Source organism: Rhinatrema bivittatum, chromosome 2, assembly GCF_901001135.1.
Source record: "Rhinatrema bivittatum chromosome 2, aRhiBiv1.1, whole genome shotgun sequence".
Taxonomy (NCBI): domain Eukaryota; kingdom Metazoa; phylum Chordata; class Amphibia; order Gymnophiona; family Rhinatrematidae; genus Rhinatrema; species Rhinatrema bivittatum.
Genome location: NC_042616.1, coordinates 150,641,743 through 150,666,007, shown reverse-complemented (window position 1 = coordinate 150,666,007; position 24,265 = coordinate 150,641,743). Strand labels below are relative to the sequence as shown.

At 43.9% G+C, this 24,265-nt stretch overlaps 1 protein-coding gene across 1 annotated transcript in view; it reads left to right on the top strand.

Annotated features, from left to right (window-relative positions):
• MALRD1 (MAM and LDL receptor class A domain containing 1) overlaps positions 1-23,224 on the top strand; it is a 954,719-nt gene extending 931,495 nt beyond the window's left edge. Inside the window, exon 42 of the mRNA XM_029587045.1 lies at positions 22,922-23,224. Within this exon, the coding sequence (XP_029442905.1) occupies positions 22,922-22,987 (66 nt within the window). The 3' untranslated portion in view covers positions 22,988-23,224. The remainder of the gene's footprint in view (positions 1-22,921) is intronic.
• Positions 23,225-24,265: the final 1,041 nt, after the last annotated feature.

The window sequence follows — 24,265 nt, the reverse complement described above, 5'->3', positions numbered from 1 at the left end:
CAGAGGAGATCATATTTTAATAGCTTTAACCATTGTAACTACAGGTTTTAATGTTAATAGAATTTATAGCAATATGCAATTATGTGGGTGTCTAAATTGTCAGTATTATTTTTAAGTACTTTTTATATTTTAATAAAGCAGATAAAAGTGAAAAACATCCTGAGGACAATATTCTGATTCAGTTTAGCTGTTGGGTTCAGCGGCCCGTGAGTTGCCCCATCGGACCACCGCACTCACCCCCGGTCCTGCGAGGCGGGCGCCCCGTGTCCCAGTCCGGGGACTGGCGTTCAGCGTGCTGCACAGCTACACACGCCTGGGCCGGTGTGGTGCATGGCTCCTCGCATCAGGGCATCCCTTGTGCAGGCTGCCCTCGGCTCTCTCTGCCCTTCCCCCCATCCTGCATATGCGCGGGACAGCCTGGCCTCTTAAAGGGCCACCAGCAAGGGGATGGAACCTGAAGTCCATGACCCTTACTGATGACCTCATCAAGTCTGGGACTATTTAAGGCCAGGCCCTGCCTTCAATCAGAGCCTTGGCAACAGGTCCTACTCCCTGACTGTGTGTTGCTGCATTCCTGCCTTTTCCTGAGTTCCTGCCTGTTCCCGAGTTCCTGCCTGTTCTCAGCCTGTGGTCCCTCTGCTCCTGGCTCCTTGCCCCTTGTATGGTCTTCTTGGTTCCGGCTTTGGCTTGGCTTCCTGTTTTCTCCTTGTCTGCTGCTCGTCCTGACCCTTGGCTTGCGCCTGGCTTCTCCAAGCCTGCCCTGACCCTTGGCCTGGTTCCGCATCCTGCTTGATCTCCGTCTGCCCTGACTTCTGGACTACCCACGATACTTCTGTATTCAGCTTGCCTCGACCTCCTGACACCACCTTCTCTGATGGTTCTCCCTGCACCAGGAGACACCCCCCCCCCCCCCGCATAAGTCCTGCCGGCCCCGGCACCCAAAGGCTCAACCTGAGGGGAACGGGGTTGGTATAGGTGAAGCTCCTGTTGGGTCTCCTGGACCTGAACTGCCTCCCGGCTATGAGGCTCACTGGGGGCTGTCTCTCGGGGCTGTTACCAACACTTGTGCTGGCCCAAGGGTCCACAGTGCTAACACTAGATAGTAAAGTTAACTGGATAAATCATCCGGCTAACTTTGGAGATATATTCAGTGGTGCAAGCACACTATGAATATAGCCAACTAACTTAAAGCTAGCCCGGTAAATGTAGCCAGTTCACGTTTGGACAATTTTTGTCCCGACCACACATAGCCGGCTGAATATAATGGATTTAGATGGTTAACTTACCCAGCTAACTCAACTCCTCCCAGTTATGCCCCCAGAATGCCCTTAACTAGTCAGTTAACTCATTAGCTGGCTAGAATTTAGTTGGATAAGTTCCTAAATATTCATTTAACTGGCTAACTTCATCTTCATTTGGTAGTCACTCATAGTTATAGATGATTATATTCCATGATTGTGCTCTCTCTGTAGCTATAGAGTTGGCTGATGAAGTCAGTCTTATTTTTTACTTTATTTTTATTAGAGGCAGGCAGAGCTCCAGAGTCTCAATGCGTAGATGAGACGATGGTGCAAGGAAGAGGGATTCAGTTTTGTTAGGAACTGGGGAACCTTTTGGGGAAGGGGGAGTCTCTTCCGAAGGGATGGGCTCCACCTTAACCAGGGTGGAACCAGACTGCTGGCGCTAACCTTTAAAAAGGAGATAGAGCAGCTTTTAAACTAGAACAAAGGGGAAAGCCGACAGTTACTCAGCAGCGCATGGTTCGGAGAGAGGTATCTTCAAAGGATACTAATGATGCATTAGAATTAGGACATCCCAACAGTGAGGCTCCAATAATAAGAAAAGTAGTCCAAGTGCCTGTAACTAAAAACTCACCTGAGCTAAAAAATTCTAACTTATCCCTATCAATTAAAAAGCAGAATGAAAATACAAACAAAAAACAAACTTTGAAATGTTTGTATGCTAATGCAAGAAGTCTAAGAAGTAAGATGGGAGAATTAGAATGTATAGCAGTGAATGATTACATAGACTTAATTGGCATCTCAGAGATATGGTGGAAGGAGGACAACCAATGGGACAGTGCTATAATGGGGTACAAATTATATCGCAATGACAGAGAGGACCACCCGTGAGGCAGTGTGGTGCTTTATGTCCGGGATGGCATAGAGTCCAACAGGATAAACATCCTGCATGAGACTAAATGCACAATTGAATCTTTATGGGTACAAATCCCTTGTGTGTCGGGGAAGACTATAGTGATAGGAGTATACTACCGTCCACCTGGTTATGATGGTGAGACTGACAGTGAAATGCTAAGAGAAATTAGGGAAGCTAACCAAATTGGTAGTGCGGTAATAATGGGAGACTTCAATTACCCCAATATTGACTGGGTAAATGTATCATCAGGAAACGCTACAGAGATAAAGTTTCTGGATGGAATAAATGATAGCTTTATGGAGCAATCAGTTCAGTTCAGTTCAGGAACCGACGAGAGAGGGAGCAATTTTAGATCTAATTCTCAATGGAGCACAGGATTTGGTGAGAGAGGTAACGGTGGTGGGGCCGCTTGGCAGTAGAGATCATAATATGATCAAATTTGAATTAACGACTGGAAGGGGGACAGTAAGCAAATCCACGGCTCTTGTGCTAAACTTTCAAAAGGGAAACTTTGATAAAATGAGAAAAATAGTTAGAAAAAACCTGAAAGGAGCAGCTACAAAAGTAAAAAGTGTGCAAGAGGCATGGTCATTGTTAAAAAATACCATCCTAGAAGCACAATCCGGATGTATTCCACACATTAAGAAAGGTGGAAAGCAGGCAAAACAATTACAGGCATGGTTAACAGGGGAGGTGAAAGAAGCTATTTTAGCCAAAAGATCTTCATTCAAAATTGGAAGAAGGATCCAAAAGAGGAAAATAGGAAAATGCATAAACGTTGGCAAGTTAAATGTAAGACATTGATAAGACAAACTAAGAGAGAATTTGAAAAGAAGTTGGCCATAGAGGCAAAAACTCACAGTAAAAACGTTTTAAAATATATCCGAAGCAGAAAGCCTGTGAGGGAGTCAGTTGGACCGTTAGATGATCGAGGGGTTAAAGGGGCACTTAGAGAAGATAAGGCCATCATGGAAAGATTAAATGATTTCTCTTCTTCAGTGTTTACTGAAGAGGATGTTGGGGAGGTACCCGTACTGGAGAAGGTTTTCATGGGTAATGATGCAGATGGACTGAACTAAATCACGGTGAACCTAGAAGATGTGATAGACCTGATTGATAAACTGAAGAGTAGTAAATCACCTGGACCGGATGGTATACACCCCAGAGTTCTGAAGGAACTAAAAAATGAAATTTCAGACCTATTAGTAGAAATTTGTAACCTATCATTAAAATCATCCATTGTACCTGAAAACTGGAGGATAGGTAATGTAACCCCCATATTAAAAAGGGCTCCAGGGGAGATCTGGGAAATTACAGACCGGTTAGCCTGACTTCAGTGCCAGGAAAAATAGTGGAAAGTGCTCTAAACATCAAAATCACAGAACATATAGAAAGACATTGTTTAATGGAACAAAGTCAGCATGGTTTTACCCAAGGCAAGTCTTGCCTCACAAATCTGCTTCACTTTTTTTAAGGAGTTAATAAACATGTGGATAAAGGTGAACCGGTAGATGTAGTATACTTGGATTTTCAGAAGGCATTTGACAAAGTTCCTCATGAGAGGCTTCTAGGTGGCGATGTCATTTCGTGGATTACAAACTGGCTAAATGACAGGAAACAGAGAGTAGCATTAAATGGACAATTTTCTCAGTGGAAGGGAGTGGGCAGTGGAGTGCCTCAGGATCTGTCCTGGGACCCTTACTTTTCAATATATTTATAAATGATCTGGAAAGAAATACAATGAGTGAGGTAATCAAATTTGCAAATGATACAAAATTGTTCAGAGTAGTTAAATTACAAGCAGATTGTGATAAATTGCAGGAAGACCTTGTGAGGCTGGAAAATTGGGCATCTAAATGGCAGATGAAATTTAATGTGGACAAGTGCAAGGTGATGCATATAGGGAAAAATAACCCATGCTATAGTTACACAATGTTAGGATCCATATTAGGTGCTACTACCCAAGAAAGAGATTTAGGCGTCATAGTGGATAACACATTGAAATCATTGGTTCAGTGAGCTGCGGCAGTTAAAAACGCAAACAGAATGTTGGGAATTATTAGAAAGGGAATGGTGAATAAAACGGAAAATGTCATAATGCCTTTGTATCGCTCCATGGTGAGACTGCACCTTGAATATTGTGAACAATTCTGGTCGCCACATCTCAAAAAAGATATAATTGCGATGGAGAAGGTACAGAGAAGGGCTACCAAAATGATAAAGGGAATGGAACAGCTCCCCTATGAGGAAAGACTAAAGAGGTTAGGACTTTTCAGCTTGGAGAAGAGATGACTGAGGGGGGATATGATAGAGGTGTTTAAAATCATGAGAGGTCTAGAACGGGTAGATGTGACTCGTTTTTTTACTTTTTCGGATAATAGAAAGACTAGGGGGCACTCCATGAAGTTAGCATGTGGCACATTTAAAACTAATCGGAGAAAGTTCTTTTTCACTCAATGCACAATTAAACTCTGGAATTTGTTGCCAGAGGATGTGGTTAGTGCAGTTAGTATAGCTGTATTTTAAAAAGGATTGGATAAGTTCTTGGACGAGAAGTCCATTACCTGCTATTAATTAAGTTGACTTAGATAATAACCACCGCTATTACTAGCAACGGTAACATGGAATAGACTTTGTTTTTGGGTACTTGCCAGTTTCTTATGTCCTAGATTGTCCACTGTTGGAAACAGGATGCTGGGCTTGATGGACCCTTGGTCTGACCCAGTATGGCATGTTCTTATGTTCTTATGTTCTTAAGATAACCTTAAATATGATATAGGATATACTGATCATGAAGTCAAACTAAATGAAAGGAACATCAGAAATATATATCAACATCCAATATAGTACACCAGTTATGATGCCAGTCATTTTCTGAACAGAGATTGAGTAGGATGGATGGTCCTGGATGACTGAGACATGTATGTATGCTCTTCATGTGTTTTCACATCCTGTTGCCTTCATATGGGCTCAAAATGCTGAGATTCTTAGAGAAGGGGCAGTCCTAGTCAAATACGTCTCAATTTTTCACTTCTTCATGTTAACCTTGAAGACACCCTTGAAGCATTTTCTTTGTCTCCTCTTGAGCACACACCTGACTGAAATAGGAGGATATAACTTGTTTCCAGAGACTAGGGGTCAGACATCCATTGACATGGCTGATCCAGCAAAGATCATGTTTGATCATTTTCACCATGAAGCTTATGGACTGTTTGCAAGAGTATGCTATAGTTGGTGCGTATATCTTCTGACTGGTTTCAGATGATCATCCTCTAGCATTTTAAGGTGTTTCTTGTATGTTTACCATGTCTCGTCTTAGAGAGTAGAGCGGGGATCATAACTCCTAGTAAACCATGAGCTTAGTTTCAGATCAGATGACACAATCTTCTAACAGCCATTTCCTTAGGTAGCTAACTGTTCCATGTACATATCCAAGGTAATATTAGATTTCTTTGTCAGTATTAACAGAACTGGTGCTAGCTTTTTTGCTACCTATATGAATAATTACTTTCTTGTCCCCCTTCACTCAACCCCCCCTCCCCCCCCCCCCCAGCTCTGTTCAGTCTCTGTCCCAGGCCACGAGAAAAAGCCCATCTTCCTCCAGTGAGCTAAATTTTAAAAACTGACACCCTTCTTACCCTTCTACCCCCCCAGTCTTCACCACCTCCCCCTCACCTACACCTGGCCAGTGTAAGATTATTAAGTGCCCCAGGCACACCTTATAGCCTTGCACACATACACCCCATCCTTCTCCTTGCATACAGTTAAGAATAATACATTTATAATAGATTTTACATGAAAAAGAACATTCAAAGTATACTCTTCTGAGGTAAATATATCACTTATATTATGTTTATATGCGCTGCCGTGCTGCCAACCAGAAAACCCTGCAAAAGAGACATTTGGAACCCATATGGTATTTGGCCTTTTATAATGCATTTTGGGTGTGGGTTTGACCCTCAGAAAGCTGAATAATCTGAATTACATTACAATATAATAAACCTCCCATACAAAAACAGCACTATCTGCCAGCATGGCCAGCATGAGCCATCCATTGCTCTTTCCATGTGACAGGGGCCGACCAATGGCACCGATAGCCCCTGTCACATGGTAAGCGCAAAGGGCCATCGGCGCCATTTTGATTAGTGGCAGCCGACGGCCAGAGGGGGGGAGATCGCTCCCGATACCCCGCTGGACCACCAGGAACTTTTGGTAAGTCTTGGGGGGGGGGGTCGGGAGGGGGGGGGTTGCAATTAATTGAAATTGAAGGGTTGGGTTGGGTTTGTGGTTTGTTTGTTTTTTTTAATGTGCCCTTTCTCCCCTCCCCAAAAACAATAAGAAAACCACACGAAATTTTGTGGGTTTTCTTATCGTTTTGTCACCCCCCCGAAACGCGACAAAATAGGAAATATCGTCTCTATTTCCTATTTCGTTGCAAATGAATGCACATCCCTAACATATATATATATATATATATATATATTTATTTGTTTGCTTGTTTATATATTTATACATAAACCTACACACACTCAGTGCTCACTCTTTCTCCCACATATACACATTGTTCACACACACATGCACGCTCACTTTCTCACATAACATGCACATACATACTCCCTGTCTTACAGACATGCTCAAAAATACACATACATTTTCCCTTTCTTACATACATGCTGTCACACACACATATTGGCTCTATTTCTCACACACACTTGGGCCTTTCCCACTGTTATTTTGTTGAGATCCTCCACCTGCTAAAGGCCCTCCTCTTCACTTTGCATGCTCTGCTGGACAGCCGTGGTCTCTTATCTTCACTTCAGCCATCTGTAAGTTAAGAACCATTGAGTGGCCCCATGACCTCATCCTCATCCTGCTGCTGGCAGGTTGGGGCCTGCCATGATGGCCCATGGCCTTGTCCTCATTATGGCTCCTGGTGGGATGGGTTTTGCAGGGAGCCCTGGCTGCATCGTCATCCTCTCTGCCCTCAGGTTGGGATGTCCCAGGCTGCTTGAGACCTCTGAACCAGCTGCCAGTGGGTTAGGGCTTCTGGGAGGTCCCACAGCCTCCTCTTATCTTTGGCCTCCAGTGGCCCCTAGGACACCACCCACTCCCTGTGGAAGTACACAGCTTGAACAATTGGTTGCACCAGCCTTGAGTATTAGCAGTCTTTGAGAATTAGCATCCAAGTTATAGGGAATCCTCAACATTCTCCAATTTAGTCTAAATTGCTGGAGTTGGAGACATCTCAGTGAGAATTTGTTGATGAGAAACTTAGAGGCCAGTATTCAACAGGCTGTTTAGTGGTCAAGTTATCCTGCTAAGATTAGCCGGATAACTTGTCCCATATATTCAGCAGGATAAACGTCCCACTGAATATACTTGCTTAAAGTTATCTGACTAACCATAGCTTGATAACTTTAAATATAACTAGATATTCTTTTGAATATTGCTGGTTATATATACAGTTATTTGGCTATGGTTAGCTGCATAACTTTAGACTTAACTGGATATATTCAAAAAAGAATATATCCAGTTAAGTTAGATGCCATTAAAAAAAAAACACATTATGGCCTGTTCCCGCCTCCCTTCTACCTGAGTTGCCAAGGCCCTATGGGCTGAACTTGCACCCTCCCAAAATGGCACATTTCAATTTAAAAAACTATGATTGAGGCTGGAAGTCCCCCTTCCCCTTTCCCATCCCCTGCGCCTTCTTCCCCTTATTCCAAAAATATTCAATCTGGCAGCCTCCAGAGTACCCCCCCCCCTCCAAAATCCACCTACAATCCTTTCCCTTCTCCTGCTTGCTCCATACCTTCAAGTTGCTCTCCGGGATCACTGTAGGCTTCCACAATCTGGGACTGGCTCTTCTGCCATTGCTAGGCTACTACAATGCATGCCCACTTAAAATTTGGCACACATGCGCAAGACCAGGCTATTTTATAGCCATGTCCCTAGGTGTTTGTCAATGCAATGCGCACATGTGCGTCTACCTGCCGGTTAGAAAGTTACCGTCACTATCTTCACTAAAAATAATACTGACGTCACCCAGCTCTATTCTGAATTAAGCCTTTACATTCACTTCTGTTTCCAATTAGCCTGTGAAAACTATATCACAGCAATCCCTCTTCTGTACTTGAGCTGTAAGAGTATTAGTAATATCAGCTGTTTCCATTATCAGCTGTTAGTAGGGCACTCCCTCACTATTCAATCCACAAAGTCTGGAAGCTCTGGAATATCAGCATCCCTTGAGCAGCATCTTTTATAGCCCTCACAAATCTAACCATTGGTTGATAAACATTCTCTTTGTTTTCATTTTTCCAGTTGTAAAATAATTGGTGGAGTCAAATAGCCAGAATTCTGAATTTTTCAAAGGTCTGAGATCAAATGATTGACACTTTTAATCAGCCGGTTAAGTCATTATGACTAAAAAGCTTCAGACTGAGAACTTCTCCAGCTACAGTTGAAACATTATTGTCCCTTGTGTTTAATTGTATGTAGTCCCTAGAAAATAATATCATGACCAGAACCCAAGGAAAGTATTTTCTTCCCAGTTATGTTTTCATAAATAATGGTATAAATTCAGGCAAGGAACAGTTTGGACTATTTCCAAGCTGGCTTTTGATCTGATTATAGTACAGAGACAGTTCTTATTTCTGTACAGGATGAAATCTTGTAATATGTGGATGGAGGAGGGGGGAAACAGTTGCTTCTAATATTATCAGACATGACAGCTGCTTTTAATATAGTCTATATCACATAATCTTCCTCAGAAGATGCTGTTCACTTAGGATTAGACGTAAAGCATTAGAATGGTCTGCTTCCTTTCTAGCAGATCATGCAGCTTCAATATGTACTAATGGGTCTGTAGTATTGTCGGTTAAACTAAACTTTGCAGTCTCTCATGGCTATTTGCTGTCCCCAATGCTGTGTTATGTATTTATGCTAAGGATCTGCAGAGACAAAATTTTCATTTTGGTTTGTTGTTTCATTTTGTAGGTCACTTCCATTGACTTGATTTGTTTGAATTAAAAAAAAAAAGATGTGTTTGTAAATGTGTTCATCTGTTAACCATTAATGTCAAAGGGGAAGCACTGCAGTGAATTCTAGGCTCCAAAATTTGGGTTTTCTTCTTAATTCTAATGGAACTTGCGGGAAGACATCCTCAGAAGGGGAGAAGAACTCTAAGGCGCCTAGACTGTGGCCAAGTGGCACCAAAAGTGGCATGAATAGCCTAAGGCACCATATAGTGGCAAAGGGGTACTAGCTGTGGCAGGAATTATCAAAGGAACTGTGAGAGAAGAAAACAAACAGTAAGAGTGGGAAGAACATACCATGGGCCTGATTTTTAAAAGCATTTGCATGCATAAAACTGAGTTTAGCGGAGGTAATTTTCAAAGGCATTACGCACATAAATCTAACATACTATCCTAGCAATTTTCAGAAAGCCCATTTACGTGCTTAAGTGCATTTACAGCATAAACCTATTGACAATTCAATGGCATATACTGTAGCAATTCTCAAAACCCCACTTACATGCATAAAGTGTAATTACATGTAACTCCTTTGAAAATTCACCTGAAAGGCTTCAAAAGAGGGCACCACTAAGACAGCACTAGAGGAAAAGTGACACCAAGAATGGCATCAACATCCTAAGGCACCAAAAAGTGGAGAGAAAAGCAGAAAAGGTGGCAGGAAAAACTCCAAGGCACCAATAAAGGGACAAAGCAGTAGAAAGAGTGGCATCAATCCACCAAGTCACCATGAGAAGTGCTTAGCAGCCCCCCACAGGGACAAGAACATCCAAAGTGTAGAGTCTTGGGTATGAAATCAAGGCAGAGTGACAACAGGATCCTCAAGGTGCAAAGTCTGAGTATGACAGCAATGCTGAGTGGAAGAAAGACTCCTAAGGTGTACTATAAGTGGTATAGCAGCAAGACCGAGTGGCGTGGGAGATGTCTGCCTTGCCATTGAAGCACTTGCCACTTGTCAGATTTAGTACAAGAGAATGGTTTATCATCAGTATCATTTCTATAACATGTTTTTGTTATATTCCCCATTTGAAATTGATCTTGCTCTTAATTTGAATTATGTGATTGTTAAATTTGCTTTTCAATTGAAAATAGTGTCACAATTACAATATGATTTTGGGCTCTCATTAGTATGGCTTTCCTGGTACTTTGTGAGATTTGCTTTATTAAAAAAAAAAAAAAAGCTTTTCCCTATTCTGTAGCTGAACATTCTTTTTATTTTGTTGATTTTCTGGTGTTGCATTAATTCTGTCTTCCGACTGAAACCTTTCCTACCTACAGAATGTTGTGATGCTGCTCGTGGGCCTAGCCGCTAGCAGCCTCTCACCTCTGCTCCCAGGCTATGCCTGATGCTCCTCTCTTGTGGCCTAAAGGCTGCTGCTGATGCTGTTGCTACTGTGTGGCCAGGGCTGCTGCCGCCATCCTTTCCTGCATGGCGGGGCCACTGCACACCCTATCACCCTTGCGGCATGGAGCCGCTGACACCAGGAACTGCTTCACTGCCTAGCATCGTCTCCAGCCCTCCTCTTCATGGCACCTTCGCAAGGAGCCAGTCCACTCCTGAACTCTTCATAGATTCCAGCTTCTTCAAGGCACTCTGATCCTCTTGGGAATTCCCTTGTCTTCATCTGTGGTTCCTAGTCTCTCGTTGGATCCTGCATCCTCGTCCGTCTCGTCTTCAGATGTTCCATTCTTCAGATGTTCTCATCTTCAGATGTCCTTGATATCCATATCTTCAGATGATCCTGTTGTCCTCATCTTCAGTTGTTCTGCCTCCAGGTGTCCACTTCTGGTTCCTCTCTTCGGATGCCCTTGTCCTTGGAATTCCCCAGTTCCAGGTCCAGCCCTAGCCTCCCCCCGTTAGATTCCGCTTCCAGATGACCAACCTGGGCGTCTGCCATGCCGAGTCACTGAAGCCTCCACTCCAGTCGGATCCTGCTATGAGTGCCGCCCGGATCCTTCCGTCATCCTGAGTTTTAACCTCACCTTCATTTATTCACTCATCAAGTGTCTTCGTCTATGTTCCTGATGTTCCAGTCCTCTGATGTCACTTCTCCAGACGTCCCAGTGCACCCTGGCTCTTTGCTTCGGATGTTTCTGGTTCAGGGTCTGGTCCTAGCCTCCCTTGGCGGATTCCACTTCCAGATGACCAACTTGGGCATCAGCCATGCCAGGTCACTGTAGCCTCCACTCTGGCCAGAACCTGCTATCAAAGCCGCCCAGACCCTCTCTTCATCCTGAGCCACAGCCCTGCATTTGCCTTGTCTACTCGCCTAGTGTATTCACCTCATCCAAGTCTGCAAGTGCCTTCATCTTGTTCCTGTTCCAGTACCATCACCTGTCCTCGACCTCTGTCCATTCTGTTGCTTCTGCCGTTTCCAGGTGGCAGGTCTGAAAGGGCTACAAGTGGCCGGAGGGCTACCCCAGAGACCAGCATTGTGTTGTTGGGTCTCCTCCAGCGCGTTTAGGTTCGGCAGAGGTCAGGGCCTCTGGTCTTCAGCCTGTCAGCCCATGCTTGGACATGTCTTGACTGCCTCAGTGCTTTCTCGGAGCTCTCTGCAGTTGCGCCATGGTCCAAGGGCACCCCTATCTTCCCTGAATCGGGACTGCTCCACAGTGTTCCCGCAACACAGAACATGTAAAAGCTCTCTCCTGTACATTTTTTTGTTGCATGTGCATTGTTGCCTATTGCCTCAGTATCAGATATCAGTTGTGATTTCAGAGTTACAGGATCTCTTTGCTCTTCCCTTGTGTGAGTGATATTACTGGTACTTTGTTCATGTACAGGATAATTTTTTGCTGAATTTCCCCAAGAATTTAACTTGATTCTTTTCTGAGATACATTTACTGCTGTACATTTTTCCCCAGTCAGAAGAGAAGGAAGCATCCCTATTGTGTCTTTCTGGTAATATCTTATTGCAATCTGGATTCTCACTGAGCTCCCAGTGATATATCCCTGCAATACTGTTTGTTTGATCATCTTTTTCTGAAGATTGGAGAGTGGCAGGCATGGGATAAACATAGGGAATCCTTATTGGCTAAAAATGGAGATAAAGGAAAGGGATAACCCATGTTAATTGGGGCAACCTGCATGGAGCTGAAGTAGCTACCCAAAAGAAAAAAATGTATAAAGTAAAATAAAAATAAACTTGCAAGCCAGACTGGATGGTCTATTTGGGTCTCTTTCTGCCATCATTTACTCTGTTACTGTATTACTCTATTACTGTGTGTAAAAGCCAGAAAAGAGAAGGGGTGAGAGGAGAAACATGTATTTTGTGTCTTTTTTTTACATTATTTTTTTTTTAGAAGAAAGCACAATAGTATAAACAAGAAAGAGGGAGGAGGAACTAGGCTGGGATCATAGATGTATACAACAAAAGATAAATGTGACAAACTGGAAAAAAGTTGGATACCTGGTAAAACTTGTATTTTTTCTTCAAATCTTTTACATTTTATTTTGAGGATAAAATAACTTAGTATAACCAAGAAAGAAGAGGGGATGGGGAACTAGGATAGGATCCAAGAGATGTACATATAAAAAATAAGGTAAAGAACCAGAAAAGATATGGAGTGGGAGAAGAAACTTGAGCAAGAACAAGGCTGGAATTCAAGCAGCAAACAAAAAGAAGGCATTAACCCCCCCCTCCCCCCCCCCCCAAGGTTTAGCATTCAGAGCATGGCAGCTAGGCATAGTTGCAGCAAGACCCTCAAGTTGATACATCTGAGGCATTGCAGTAAATATAGTAGTATATACCAAGGTGATATATCTGGGGCCTGGCAGGTAGCCATATTAGCAGCAAGACCCACAAGGTGGTATATCAGGTGCATGACAGGTGTCATGGGGCTGCAGGATGGAGTCTGCATGCATCCTCGCAGATGTTGTGCAGGACCGCAGGGCTGGACTGATTTTAGTCTTCTGCCTAGCCAACCCATCCCCCTGCAGGTTGAGCACTTAGGTTCTGGGGACCAGTAGGACTTGCCTCTTGCTGAACATAATGATACTGGCTGGAGTCAAGGGCCTGGCAAGGATTAGATCCTTGCTGAGACTGAAGCAGATGCATGGTTAGCTGAACTGGAGCTGGTACAGGACAGGCTGGCTTGGACCTTGTCAGAACAGGATGGACTGGGACTGGTGCTAGACAGACTGAACTGGAACTGGTGCAAGACTAGCGGGACTGGAATAGGTACAGGACAGGCTAGACTAGAACTGGTACCAGACGGGATGGACTGGAATTGGTGCTGGACAGACTGGACTGGTACTTGTGAAGGACAAGCTGGACTGGAACTGGTGCTGGACAGGCTAGACTGAGAACAGGAGCACAACTAGGGAAACAGAGAAGAAGAGAACTGGGCTAGTCAAGAACAGAGACAGAGCAGAACAAGGACTGGACAATACAAGGACAGGGAAAGACACAGCCAGGACAAGTACAAGACAAAAAACCCAGAAGACCTAAAGGCTGCATGGCAGGGGCCCAGAAGCCACTAAGCAAAAGACCCAAAGGCCTCTAGGCAAGACAAAGGGCTTGGAGACTGCAGGGTGAGGTAAGCAAAAGCCCCAAAGACTACACGGCAAGATAAGACAGAAGGCCTGGAGACTACAAGGCAAGATAAGGCCAGGATGTCGCAAGGCAAGATAAAGCCTGGGTAGGCCAAAAGGCAAGGCACAGGAACAAGGAAAGATTGGCCAGGTCAGAGAGCCAAAGTGATTCAATGAAGCGGTACTGGGGTATTGGACAAGATGGGTTAAATAGGGCTAAGTCTGAGATAGGTGAACAGAGAGGAGGTAACAGGCAAGGCAGTGAGCATGGCCTATAAGGATCTCTGGTGAAGGGAAGACTGTGCAGCAGGTTGAAGCTTGGCACAGAGAGACTGCACAGCAGACAAAACCATGACAGTAGGTTAGGCTTAATGGCAGCATCGCCCCTAAAGTGGTATAATTTGGGCATGGCAGGTATGCAGAGCAGCAGCAATACCATCATGGTAGTACATCAGGGACATGGCATGTAGGCATAATAGCAGCATCACCCCTATGGTGGTATAGCTAGGGCATGGCAGATAACATAGTAGCAGTATTACCCCTAAGATAGCATTTCTGGGGCATGTCAGGTAGGCATAGTGTCAGCATGACCCCCAAGGTGGTTCATCAGGGCATTGCAGGTAGGTATAGAAACATAGAAACATAGAAATGACGGCAGAAGAAGACCGAATGGCCCATCCAGTCTGCCCAGCAAGCTTCACACATTTTTTCTCTCATACTTATCTGTTTCTCTTAGCTCTTTGTTCTATTCCCCTTCCACCCCCACCATTAATGTAGAGAGCAGTGATGGAGCTGCATCCAAGTGAAATATCTAGCTTGATTAGTTAGGGGTAGTAGGGGTAGTAACCGCCGCAATAAGCAAGCTACACCCATGCTTATTTGTTTTACCTAGACTATGTTGTACAGCCCTTGTTGGTTGTTTTTTCTTCTCCCCTGCCGTTGAAGCAGGGAGCTATGCTGGATATGCATGAAGTATCAGGTTTTTTTTTTCTCCCCTGCCGTTGAAGCAGAGAGCCATGCTGGATATGCATTGAAAGTGAAGTATCAGGCACATTTGGTTTGGGGTAGTAACCGCCGTAACAAGCCAGCTACTCCTCGCTTTGTGATTGTGAATCCTTTTTTTCTTCACCCCTGTCGTTGAAGCTGTGCAGGATATGTGTGAAGCATCAGTTTTTTTTTTTGTTTTTTTTTTCCCTGCTGTTGAAGCAGAGAGCTATGCTGGATATGCGTGAAGAATCAGTTTTTCTTCTCTCCTGCCGTTGAAGCAGAGAGCTATGCTGGAAATGCGTGATGTATCAGTCTTTCTCCCATGCCGTGAAGCAGAGAGCCATGCTGGATATGCGTGGAAAGTGAAGTATCAGGCACATTTGGTTTGGGGTAGTAACCGCCGTAACAAGCCAGGTACTCCCCGCTTTGTGAGTGCAAACCCTTTTTTTCTTCTCCCTTGCCGTTGAAGCAGAGAGCTCTGCTGGATGTGTGAAGTATCAGTTATTCTTCTCCCCTGTCGTTGAAGCAGAGAGCTATGCTGTATATGCATTGAAAGTGAAGTATCAGGCATATTTGGTTTGGGGTAGTAACCACCGTAACAAGCCAGCTACATCACCCCAAAGTGCTATATCTGGAGCATAGCAAACAAGCATGTGGCAGCAAGACCTCCAAGATGGTACATCAGGGGTATGCCAGATAGGCAAAGTAGCAACATCATCCCTAAGGTGTATATCTGGGACTTGACAGATCAGCATAGTTATAGTATCATCCTTAAGGTGATGCTGCTGCTATGGTATATCTGAGGCAGCGTGGCAGCAAGACCCCTAAGGGGCATGGCAGTTAGGCATAGAAGTATTAAGTGATATATCTGGGATATGGCATGTAGGTAGAGTGGCAGCAAGATCTGGGGCATGAAAAGTAGATATCTGATAGAAAGCCCCCCCCCCCCCAAAGATGGTATATCAGTGGCATAACAAGTAAACATAGTATTAGCATTGCCCGTAAGGTTGTATATTTTGGGCATGACAGGTAGGCAAAATGTCAGGAACACTCCTAAGGTGGTATATCTGGGGCATGGTAGGTAGGCTGAGAGGCATCAAGACCTCCAAAATGCTTTAAATTCTGGAAAATCCAACAATGTTAGATAGATTTTTAAAAACACCAACTTTTCTACCAAGTCTGGCACCTGCCTTGAACAATGAGGGATCACTATGTTCCCTGTCAACGAGAAGACCCGTTCACTGTGCACACTGGTTAGTGGGTAGAAAAGATAGTTTTGGACCACCTTGGCTAGGTCTGGCCAGACTGTAAATGTGTGTGCCCAGTATGCCAGTGCATCCATGTTCATGTCCTTGATGGGCTCTGTGAGATAGCATTTCACAGAAATTTCTTGTGGGGGTCTCCTTTTACTGGTGTGGGCCAAGGGTCTTTCTTGCCTGCTGCTTTAGCTGTGGCCTGTTTCAAGAGCGAATGTTCCTTGTGGGCAGTGTGGCTTTGGCATATCGAGGTGGGGAGGAAGTGGTAGCTGACAAGGTTCTGCTCGTGCTTACTTTCTGGGGTGGCCACTATTTCCAGTGCCTCAACCCCACGCTGCCTCTGCTTCTTACACTTCTGTAGACACAACCTAGCTACCAGCATCTTCTTCATGGATTGTTTTCTGTCAAAGGTTTCAGTTTCTTGTACCTGCTGCTGCAAAGATTTCCCAACAGACTATAACACCTCTGCTTCCATTTCTTTTTGCTCTTAGAAATACTCTAATTTTTTCTCCAAAATATTTACTATAGAGGTGACCCCACACAGGATGAGACTTCAGAACTCAGATGCTTCATGGCACCCTTGAAGGACTTCAGGATTTCTATCAGCTGCATCATCACTACCTGATCATTAATGCCTCAGGAGTGAACCACACCTATCTCTGTTACCAGAGACAGATCATGAAGGGGTGCCTGCAGTTACACTAATCTCTGCAGCATCATATAGGTGGAATTCCAGTGGGTGCCGTCATCTTGATTCAGATGTTATGAGGCATTCTGAAATATTCCTGCTTGTTATGGAGATGTTGTCCAGCCTTCATGCTTCTATGGAAATGACTCGCTCTTTTACTCAGGACAATCCCTCACTGTCAGGTGCAGCAAGTTTGCAAAGAAATGTATCCTATGAAAGCTCCCCATCTTTTATTGCCTTTAGCAGACTTTTCCCACTGTCTGTCACAAAGAAATCTGCCCGAATACACCTGCCTCTCTGGTCTAGCTGCCATCCCCCTAGCATCATTCTTATAACTGATAGAATATTGCATGGGTTATGGATGCTATCCATCACCTGGGTGTGTAGCACAGTCCTGCTGCTCAGTCCTGTTGAGAGCTGCTGGCTGCCCCTGCCTCAGCCAAGTTCCATCAGTGTGCCATTAAGGAGAGCATGCATAGCATTCATTCTGGTCCAGATATCACTGGTGAAATGCATGTTACTCCCCTTTACCTTAGCCACCCGCGCCTGCATGCAACTAGTTGTATAGGGTGGAGATAACCTGCCCACTAAATGTATTCCTAGAAGGCATTTTGTAATTGGGGGCTAATACAAGCAGCAGATGCTTAAAGCCCACATTCTCCACTATCTGCAGGATTGATCGTCTAGGGTAATCATTTCCTCAATGCTCCTCATCACTGTTATTGATGCTGCCTACTAGGGATGTGAATCGTTTTTTGACGATTTAAAATATCGTCCGATATATTTTAAATCGTCAAAAATTGTTAGGGCCACGATACAATACCAATTCCCCCGATTTATCATCAAAAAATCGTAAATCGGGGGAAGGGGGAGGGCAGGAAAACCGGCACACTAAAACCCCCTAAAACCCACCCCCGACCCTTTAAATTAAATCCCCCACCCTCCCGAACCCCCCCCCAAATGCCTTAAATTACCTGGGGGTCCAGCGGCGGTCCGGAACGGCCTCCTGCAATTGAATCGTGTTGTCTTCAGCCGGCGCCATTCTGCGCCGCCATTTTGCAAAATGGCGGCGCAAAATGGCGGCGGCCATAGACCAACACGATTCGACTGCAGGAGGTCGTTCCGGACCCCCGCTGGACTTTTGGCAAGTCTTGTGGGGGTCAGGAGGCCCCCCCAAGCTGGCCAAAAGTCCCTGGGGGTCCAGCGGGGGTCCGGGAGCGATCTCCTGCCGCAAATCATTTTCCGTACGGAAAATGGCGCCGGCAGGAGATCGACTGCAGGAGGTCATTCAGCCGGGGTCCGGAACCCCCGCTGAACGACCTCCTGCAGCCATTTGGGGGGGGGGTTCGGGAGGGTGGAGGATTTAATTTAAAGGGTTGGGGTGGGTTTTAGGGTGTTTTAGTGTGCCGGTTTTCCTGCCCTCCCCCTTCCCCCGATTTAGCTACGGACCGCCGCTGGACCCCCAGGTAATTTAAGGCATTTGGGGGGGGGGGTTCGGGAGGGTGGAGGATTTAATTTAAAGGGTCGGGGTGGGTTTTAGGGGGTTTTAGTGTGCTGGTTCATGATTTTAACGATTTTCATGATACTCTAAACACCCAAACGGCGACGATACGATTCCCTCCCTCTCCCAGCCGAAATCGATCATTAAGACGATCGAGGACACGATTCACATCTCTAGGGGCAAGAGGTAGGCATTCACTGCCTACCTCTTGCCCCTGGACAGCGATAAAAATTTTTCTCTAAGGTGGGTTGCCACTGCAGATGCATGACAGGAGTCTTCTGGCCTGCTATATGACTGCTGGAAGGACCCATGGGATCAGCTTGGGGAAAAGTTTTCTTTTCAAAAGTTTCCTCTGGCTTTTACTTTGAGTGGTAGAAGGGGTCTCCAGGCTAGTATTTCTACCTACCCCTGAAGCCATTGCTAATGTGTGCTGCTTCTGCAGTTGATGCTGCATGCCAGTATTTGTGAGATGGTTCACTTGCTTCTCTCGACTAATGTCCTTACTACAGTGAATATACTGAGAAAAATGTGAGGCCTCCTTACTTTAAAGTGCCTCCACATCAGGGATGTTTTCCAAAATCTCTTCTTTACATCCTTGGAGGTTGATGTTAACACTAGAATTGAGGTTGAGGGAAGACCCTGAGGAAAAATGCCAGGGGTATCAGTCATGCTTTCCAACTGCACAGACTGCTCCTCCTGGGGTTTGCTTTCAAAACCATCTGTTAGGGATGTGAATCGTTTTAGGACGATTAAAATTATCATCCGATAATTTTAATATCGTCTTAAACCGTTATGGAACACAATACAATAGAGATTCTAACGATTTATCGTTATAAATCGTTAGAATCGTGAGCCGGCACACTAAAACCCCCTAAAACCCACCCCCGACCCTTTAAATTAAATCCCCCACCCTCCCGAACCCCCCCCAAATGACTTAAATAACCTGCGGGTCCAGCGGCGGTCCGGAACGGCAGCGGTCCGGAACGGGCTCCTGCTCCTGAATCTTGTTGTCTTCAGCCGGCGCCATTTTCCAAAATGGCGCCGAAAAATGGCGGCGGCCATAGACGAACACGATTGGACGGCAGGAGGTCCTTCCGGACCCCCGCTGGACTTTTGGAAAGTCTCGTGGGGGTCAGGAGGCCCCCCACAAGCTGGCCAAAAGTTCCTGGAGGTCCAGCGGGGGTCAGGGAGCGATTTCCCGCCGCAAATCGTTTTCGTACGGAAAATGGCGCCGGCAGGAGATCGACTGCAGGAGGTTGTTCAGCGAGGCGCCGGAACCCTCGCTGAACGACCTCCTGCAGTCGATCTCCTGCCGGCGCCATTTTCCGTACGAAAACGATTCACGGCGGGAAATCGCTCCCTGACCCCCGCTGGACCTCCAGGAACTTTTGGCCAGCTTGTGGGGGGCCTCCTGACCCCCACGAGACTTGCCAAAAGTCCAGCGGGGGTCCGGAAGGACCTCCTGCCGTCCAATCGTGTTCGTCTATGGCCGCCGCCATTTTTCGGCGCCATTTTGGAAAATGGCGCCGGCTGAAGACAACAAGAGTCAGGAGCAGGAGCCCGTTCCGGACCGCTGCCGTTCTGGACCGCCGCTGGACCCGCAGGTTATTTAAGTCATTTGGGGGGGGGTTCGGGAGGGTGGGGGATTTAATTTAAAGGGTCGGGGGTGGGTTTTAGGGGGTTTTAATGTGCCGGTTTTGCGATTTTTCGATTTTTCACGATTTTTCACGATATTTTACCCCCCCAAACGGCAACAATACGATTCCCTCCCCCTCCCAGCCGAAATCGATCGTTAAGACGATCGAGGACACGATTCACATCCCTACCATCTGTATCATCTATCTCCCCTATCATTCCACTAGAAGCTAAGATACTACTGACTAATCCAGTAAATAGGTCCCTTAGGGGGTCATTTATCAAAATGCGGTAAGGCGTTTTCGCATGCGTTAAGGGCTTATCACATGCGAAAAGCCCTGTTTTCGCATACGATAGGCCTTTAACGCATGCGATAAGCCCTTAACGCATGCAAAAACGTGTTTACCGCATGCGATCGCACCATATCGTATGGTGCGATGCAAATTCCCAAAATAGGAGGAGTTAGGGGCGGAGAGTGGGCTGGGTTAGCCTGCCTGCGAAGAGCTATCGCACAGCCGTAACGCCGATTTTAACTACACCTCTTTCAAATGTGTTAGGCTGTGCGATAGCGGCCGTGACCATGCGGTGAGGTTTCATCGCCATTTGCGATGTGTCCCATAAGGCACACTCTCTCTCCAAATGGTCCCCCAGTGGTTGAATGTAGGAAATACAACAGGTCTGGCACTTATCACAGAATCTGAAATGATATCGCAATTTGCACTAACTTAGCTCTTCACACAGGTAATTAGCGCAATTTGCGCTAAATCCTATATTAGCATAAAACACGCCCCTTTTGCTATCGCATGCGGTACTTACCGCATTTTGATAAATCCAGGCCTAAGTTTGTACCTGAGACAATGGAGGGAGACTTGATTTGCTTAAGATATTAAGGAGTATCAGCAGGACTTAAACCTTGGCTTCCTTGGTGTGCAACTCACTGCTCTAGCCACTAGGTTACTCCTCCAAGTGATTCTAAATTGTAAAATTGTAAAGAAATCTAGGATAAGAGCAGTGGATATTCAAATAGAATTAAACTATCAACATTTTTTTAAAAAAGTGAAAGCCTTGTTCTTTCCCATTTTTATTGCTAAAATATAAAATATCTGTATTTGGTAAATTTTAACATCTCTGCAACCGTTTTCTAGGTCATGTACTACTTGGTCTTGATATGTTAGTTTAATGCTTTTTTGGGGGGGGGGTTTGAAGTTGCAGTTGTTTACATAGTCATGGCTTTTTTATTGTCATCTAATGAATGTTTTGATGTTAGTTTTATGTAAGGTTTTATTCTAATTATTAATTGTATATATTTTTATTTTATATTATTTACGATAATTGGTTTATATATTTTGTATTGTATACTGCCTCAACTAAATAAATAAACTAATGGTGAGTTTCTGATTTTACAAAAATTCACGTGACAAATTAATTTTCCTTTTTATAATCTAAGGGTTGATTTTAATCTGCACATTTTGATCTATAACTCGATTATTTTTGTCATAGATAACCATGTTAAAGTATTTTTATCACTGAATTTATGTCACTTTTAAAATCACCTTTCTGAATCAATGGATAGCTACAAAAATATACAAATATGTCAAAACTCCATCACAAAAAAATTACCATTCACTCTTCCCTATGTAGCCCAAGTGTTCCATTCTAGGGGCTTTAAACCAAAATCATGTAAACTAGTGGTACTTTTTCTGGTCCTTGGGGGAACCCTCAACTGGTCTGGTTTTCAGACGAGCAGACTAATCAAAGGATCCCCAGGGACCTGTTTTAGGACTGGTAATGTAAGTAAGAATTCTTCTCAATTTTATTAATAAAAAGAAACTGTGTCTGTCAGGAAAAATTTACATTGTAGTGAAAGTAGGTTAATCTGGAATACACTCACCTATTAATATGAAACACACATGTCCTGAAAGAGCCCACTGTGTACTCTAAAATAGCATTACTTTCAAATGTTTAATTTAAAATCCACTTGAGTTGCTGAACTTTTATTCTTCTATATTATACCTTCTTTTAGAGTCTGGGGATTACAACATGGTTTCATATGTGTTGCCATTAGCTGCTACAAAATAACCCATAATGATGACCTCGGAAATCCAAGGTCATTAAATCATGCATCAAAGTTGTCCCCATTTATTTCATAGCTAACCTTTACTGAATGTTGTTCCACTATTTGCCACCCGTGGATGCAGCAGCCTTAGTTCATAGGGATGGTAACGTTCAAACCAGCGCACATGCGCACATTTGTTTGAATACTTCAGACCGTTCCCAGGTACATGGCCATTTTTTAACATATGCGCGCATGTTGTAAAATAGCCTTGTCACTCACACATGTGCACCAAATTTTAAGTAGGCACACACACGTGCACACCAATCCTACTGCTACTGCATAAGTCAGGGGTTTTTTGAGGGAGCGCAAGCCGATGCCATTCCCAGTTTTACCAGTTTGTCCCCAGTTTTACCAAGTTAAAAGAGAGGTCTTCCAACCCCACTGGTTTGATAGTCTTAATTACTCCAGTTAGCCCTGACCCTTAAACCCCCCACAGATCTGCCTGGTTTTCTTTAAATTTTAACTCACATGTCATCCTTAGCAGCAGTAAAGTTACACAGCAAAGTTACACAGCAGAAGGCCTTGGGTCACATCAATATGTGTACACAAATCTTAGGTTCATGCCCAAACCATGCCCACGTCCTGCCCCTCTTTGCAAACTTTCCAGATATATGCACTGTGGAAGATGTGCCTATCTCAGTAGCTTTTAAAATCCAGTTGATGCACACAAACCCGACCTCTTTGTGCATCCTCTTATTAATGCACATGTCAGGCTTTTAAAATTCATCTCACAGTTTGTGGAATAGCTTTTGATGCCACATTTTAATGAGCAAATTTAGGTATATTTTAAACTACTTTCAGGCTTTCCAGCTTCTTAATGCATGCACTGTAATAATGGAGCTTTTACATTATAACAATGTGAATTATATTGTACAACACTGTATACTAATAGTGTAAATAATGTGTGTACTAAATATAACTTCTCACTTACTGTATAGAACTATGTGACAAACAGTACATAATACAACAATCATATCATTCATTTTTTTAAATTAACTTCTCTTTATATTTTTCAGCATTGCTCCAGTCAAAGTACTGGTGTCTCATCTTTCTCCAATCCTTTGTATAGTATGACATCCTGAAGCAGAGAGAACATTTATTATCAAATATCAACTCACTTTTTAATATTGAAATGTGATTAATATCATCGCTATATTGGTCACTGAATACCTCGTGAAAAAGAATCCTGGATGTTAGTTGCATTCTAATGTAAAAGTGATTTTAAAAAAAGTAAATTCAAATTACTATGTTTGATTAGCTATGCTTGAAATATAATAAAACATTTTATAGATAATGATATTCAGGACATCCATGTGAGATTTTCATTCTGGTACATAAATAAACTGATAACATAACTTTATGAACTCATGTAAAGTGTTTCAAACTTTAGTATGCTAATTTTAAAAAAGTCATACATAATCAGAACCAGATTGTTGACTTGTTTGATATTTTGTTTTGACTGATGTTGTCAAGATTGTATTTGAGAAACAAAGATTCAGAGGCATACAAAATACTTGAACCATAGTACAACCTGTCTCCAAATGTGAAACACTCTCAGGGCTTCCAAATAGCAACACAGGAAAATAAAAATGACTCATTAATACCTTAATCTCACCTATGAAGGTCTATATGAATGTGAGACAAAGGATTTCTATGTACAAGTCTTATTAGGGATGGTCAACATTTAAGTTTTAATGTGGCATGTCTAAAGCTTCATGAATTTTAGAAACACAACCAGGAAAAATAAATATGTGCAACTGGCAGTAAACACCTGATTACAACAGGATAGCATATTCAAATGGTTTAGCTGGCTAAATTCAGAACCTAGCCAGACAAACCAAAGAATTTGAATTTATCACCATGTACATTTCCCTGAGTTTTCTAGCTATGTTTTTATCCAGGTAAAACTGTAGATGGAATAAATCACAAGCATTCTGGGGTGGGGATAACTTATTCCGATAACTTATCTGGATAGCAACAATATTTAGCATTATGCAACTAAGGGGGTCATTTATCAAAGTACTATATGGCATTTTCACATGCGTTAACACATGCGAAAACACCTTTAACACATGCGAAAACGCTATAACACATGGTGCAATGCAAATAAGGAAAAGGGGAGGAGTTTGGGGCGGGATTTCTGGCCAAGTGGGCTGGCTTCACAATTTGCAAAGTCATATCGCACAGTTTTAACTACACCTTTTTCATTTGCATTAAGCAGTGCGATATGGCTTTATCACACTTTGCGATGTTTCCGCAAATAGGGGTAGATTTTCAGAGCCCTGCTCGCCTAAATCCGCCCAAAACCGGGCGGATTTAGGCGAGCAGGGCCCTGCGCGCCGGGAAGCCTATTTTACATA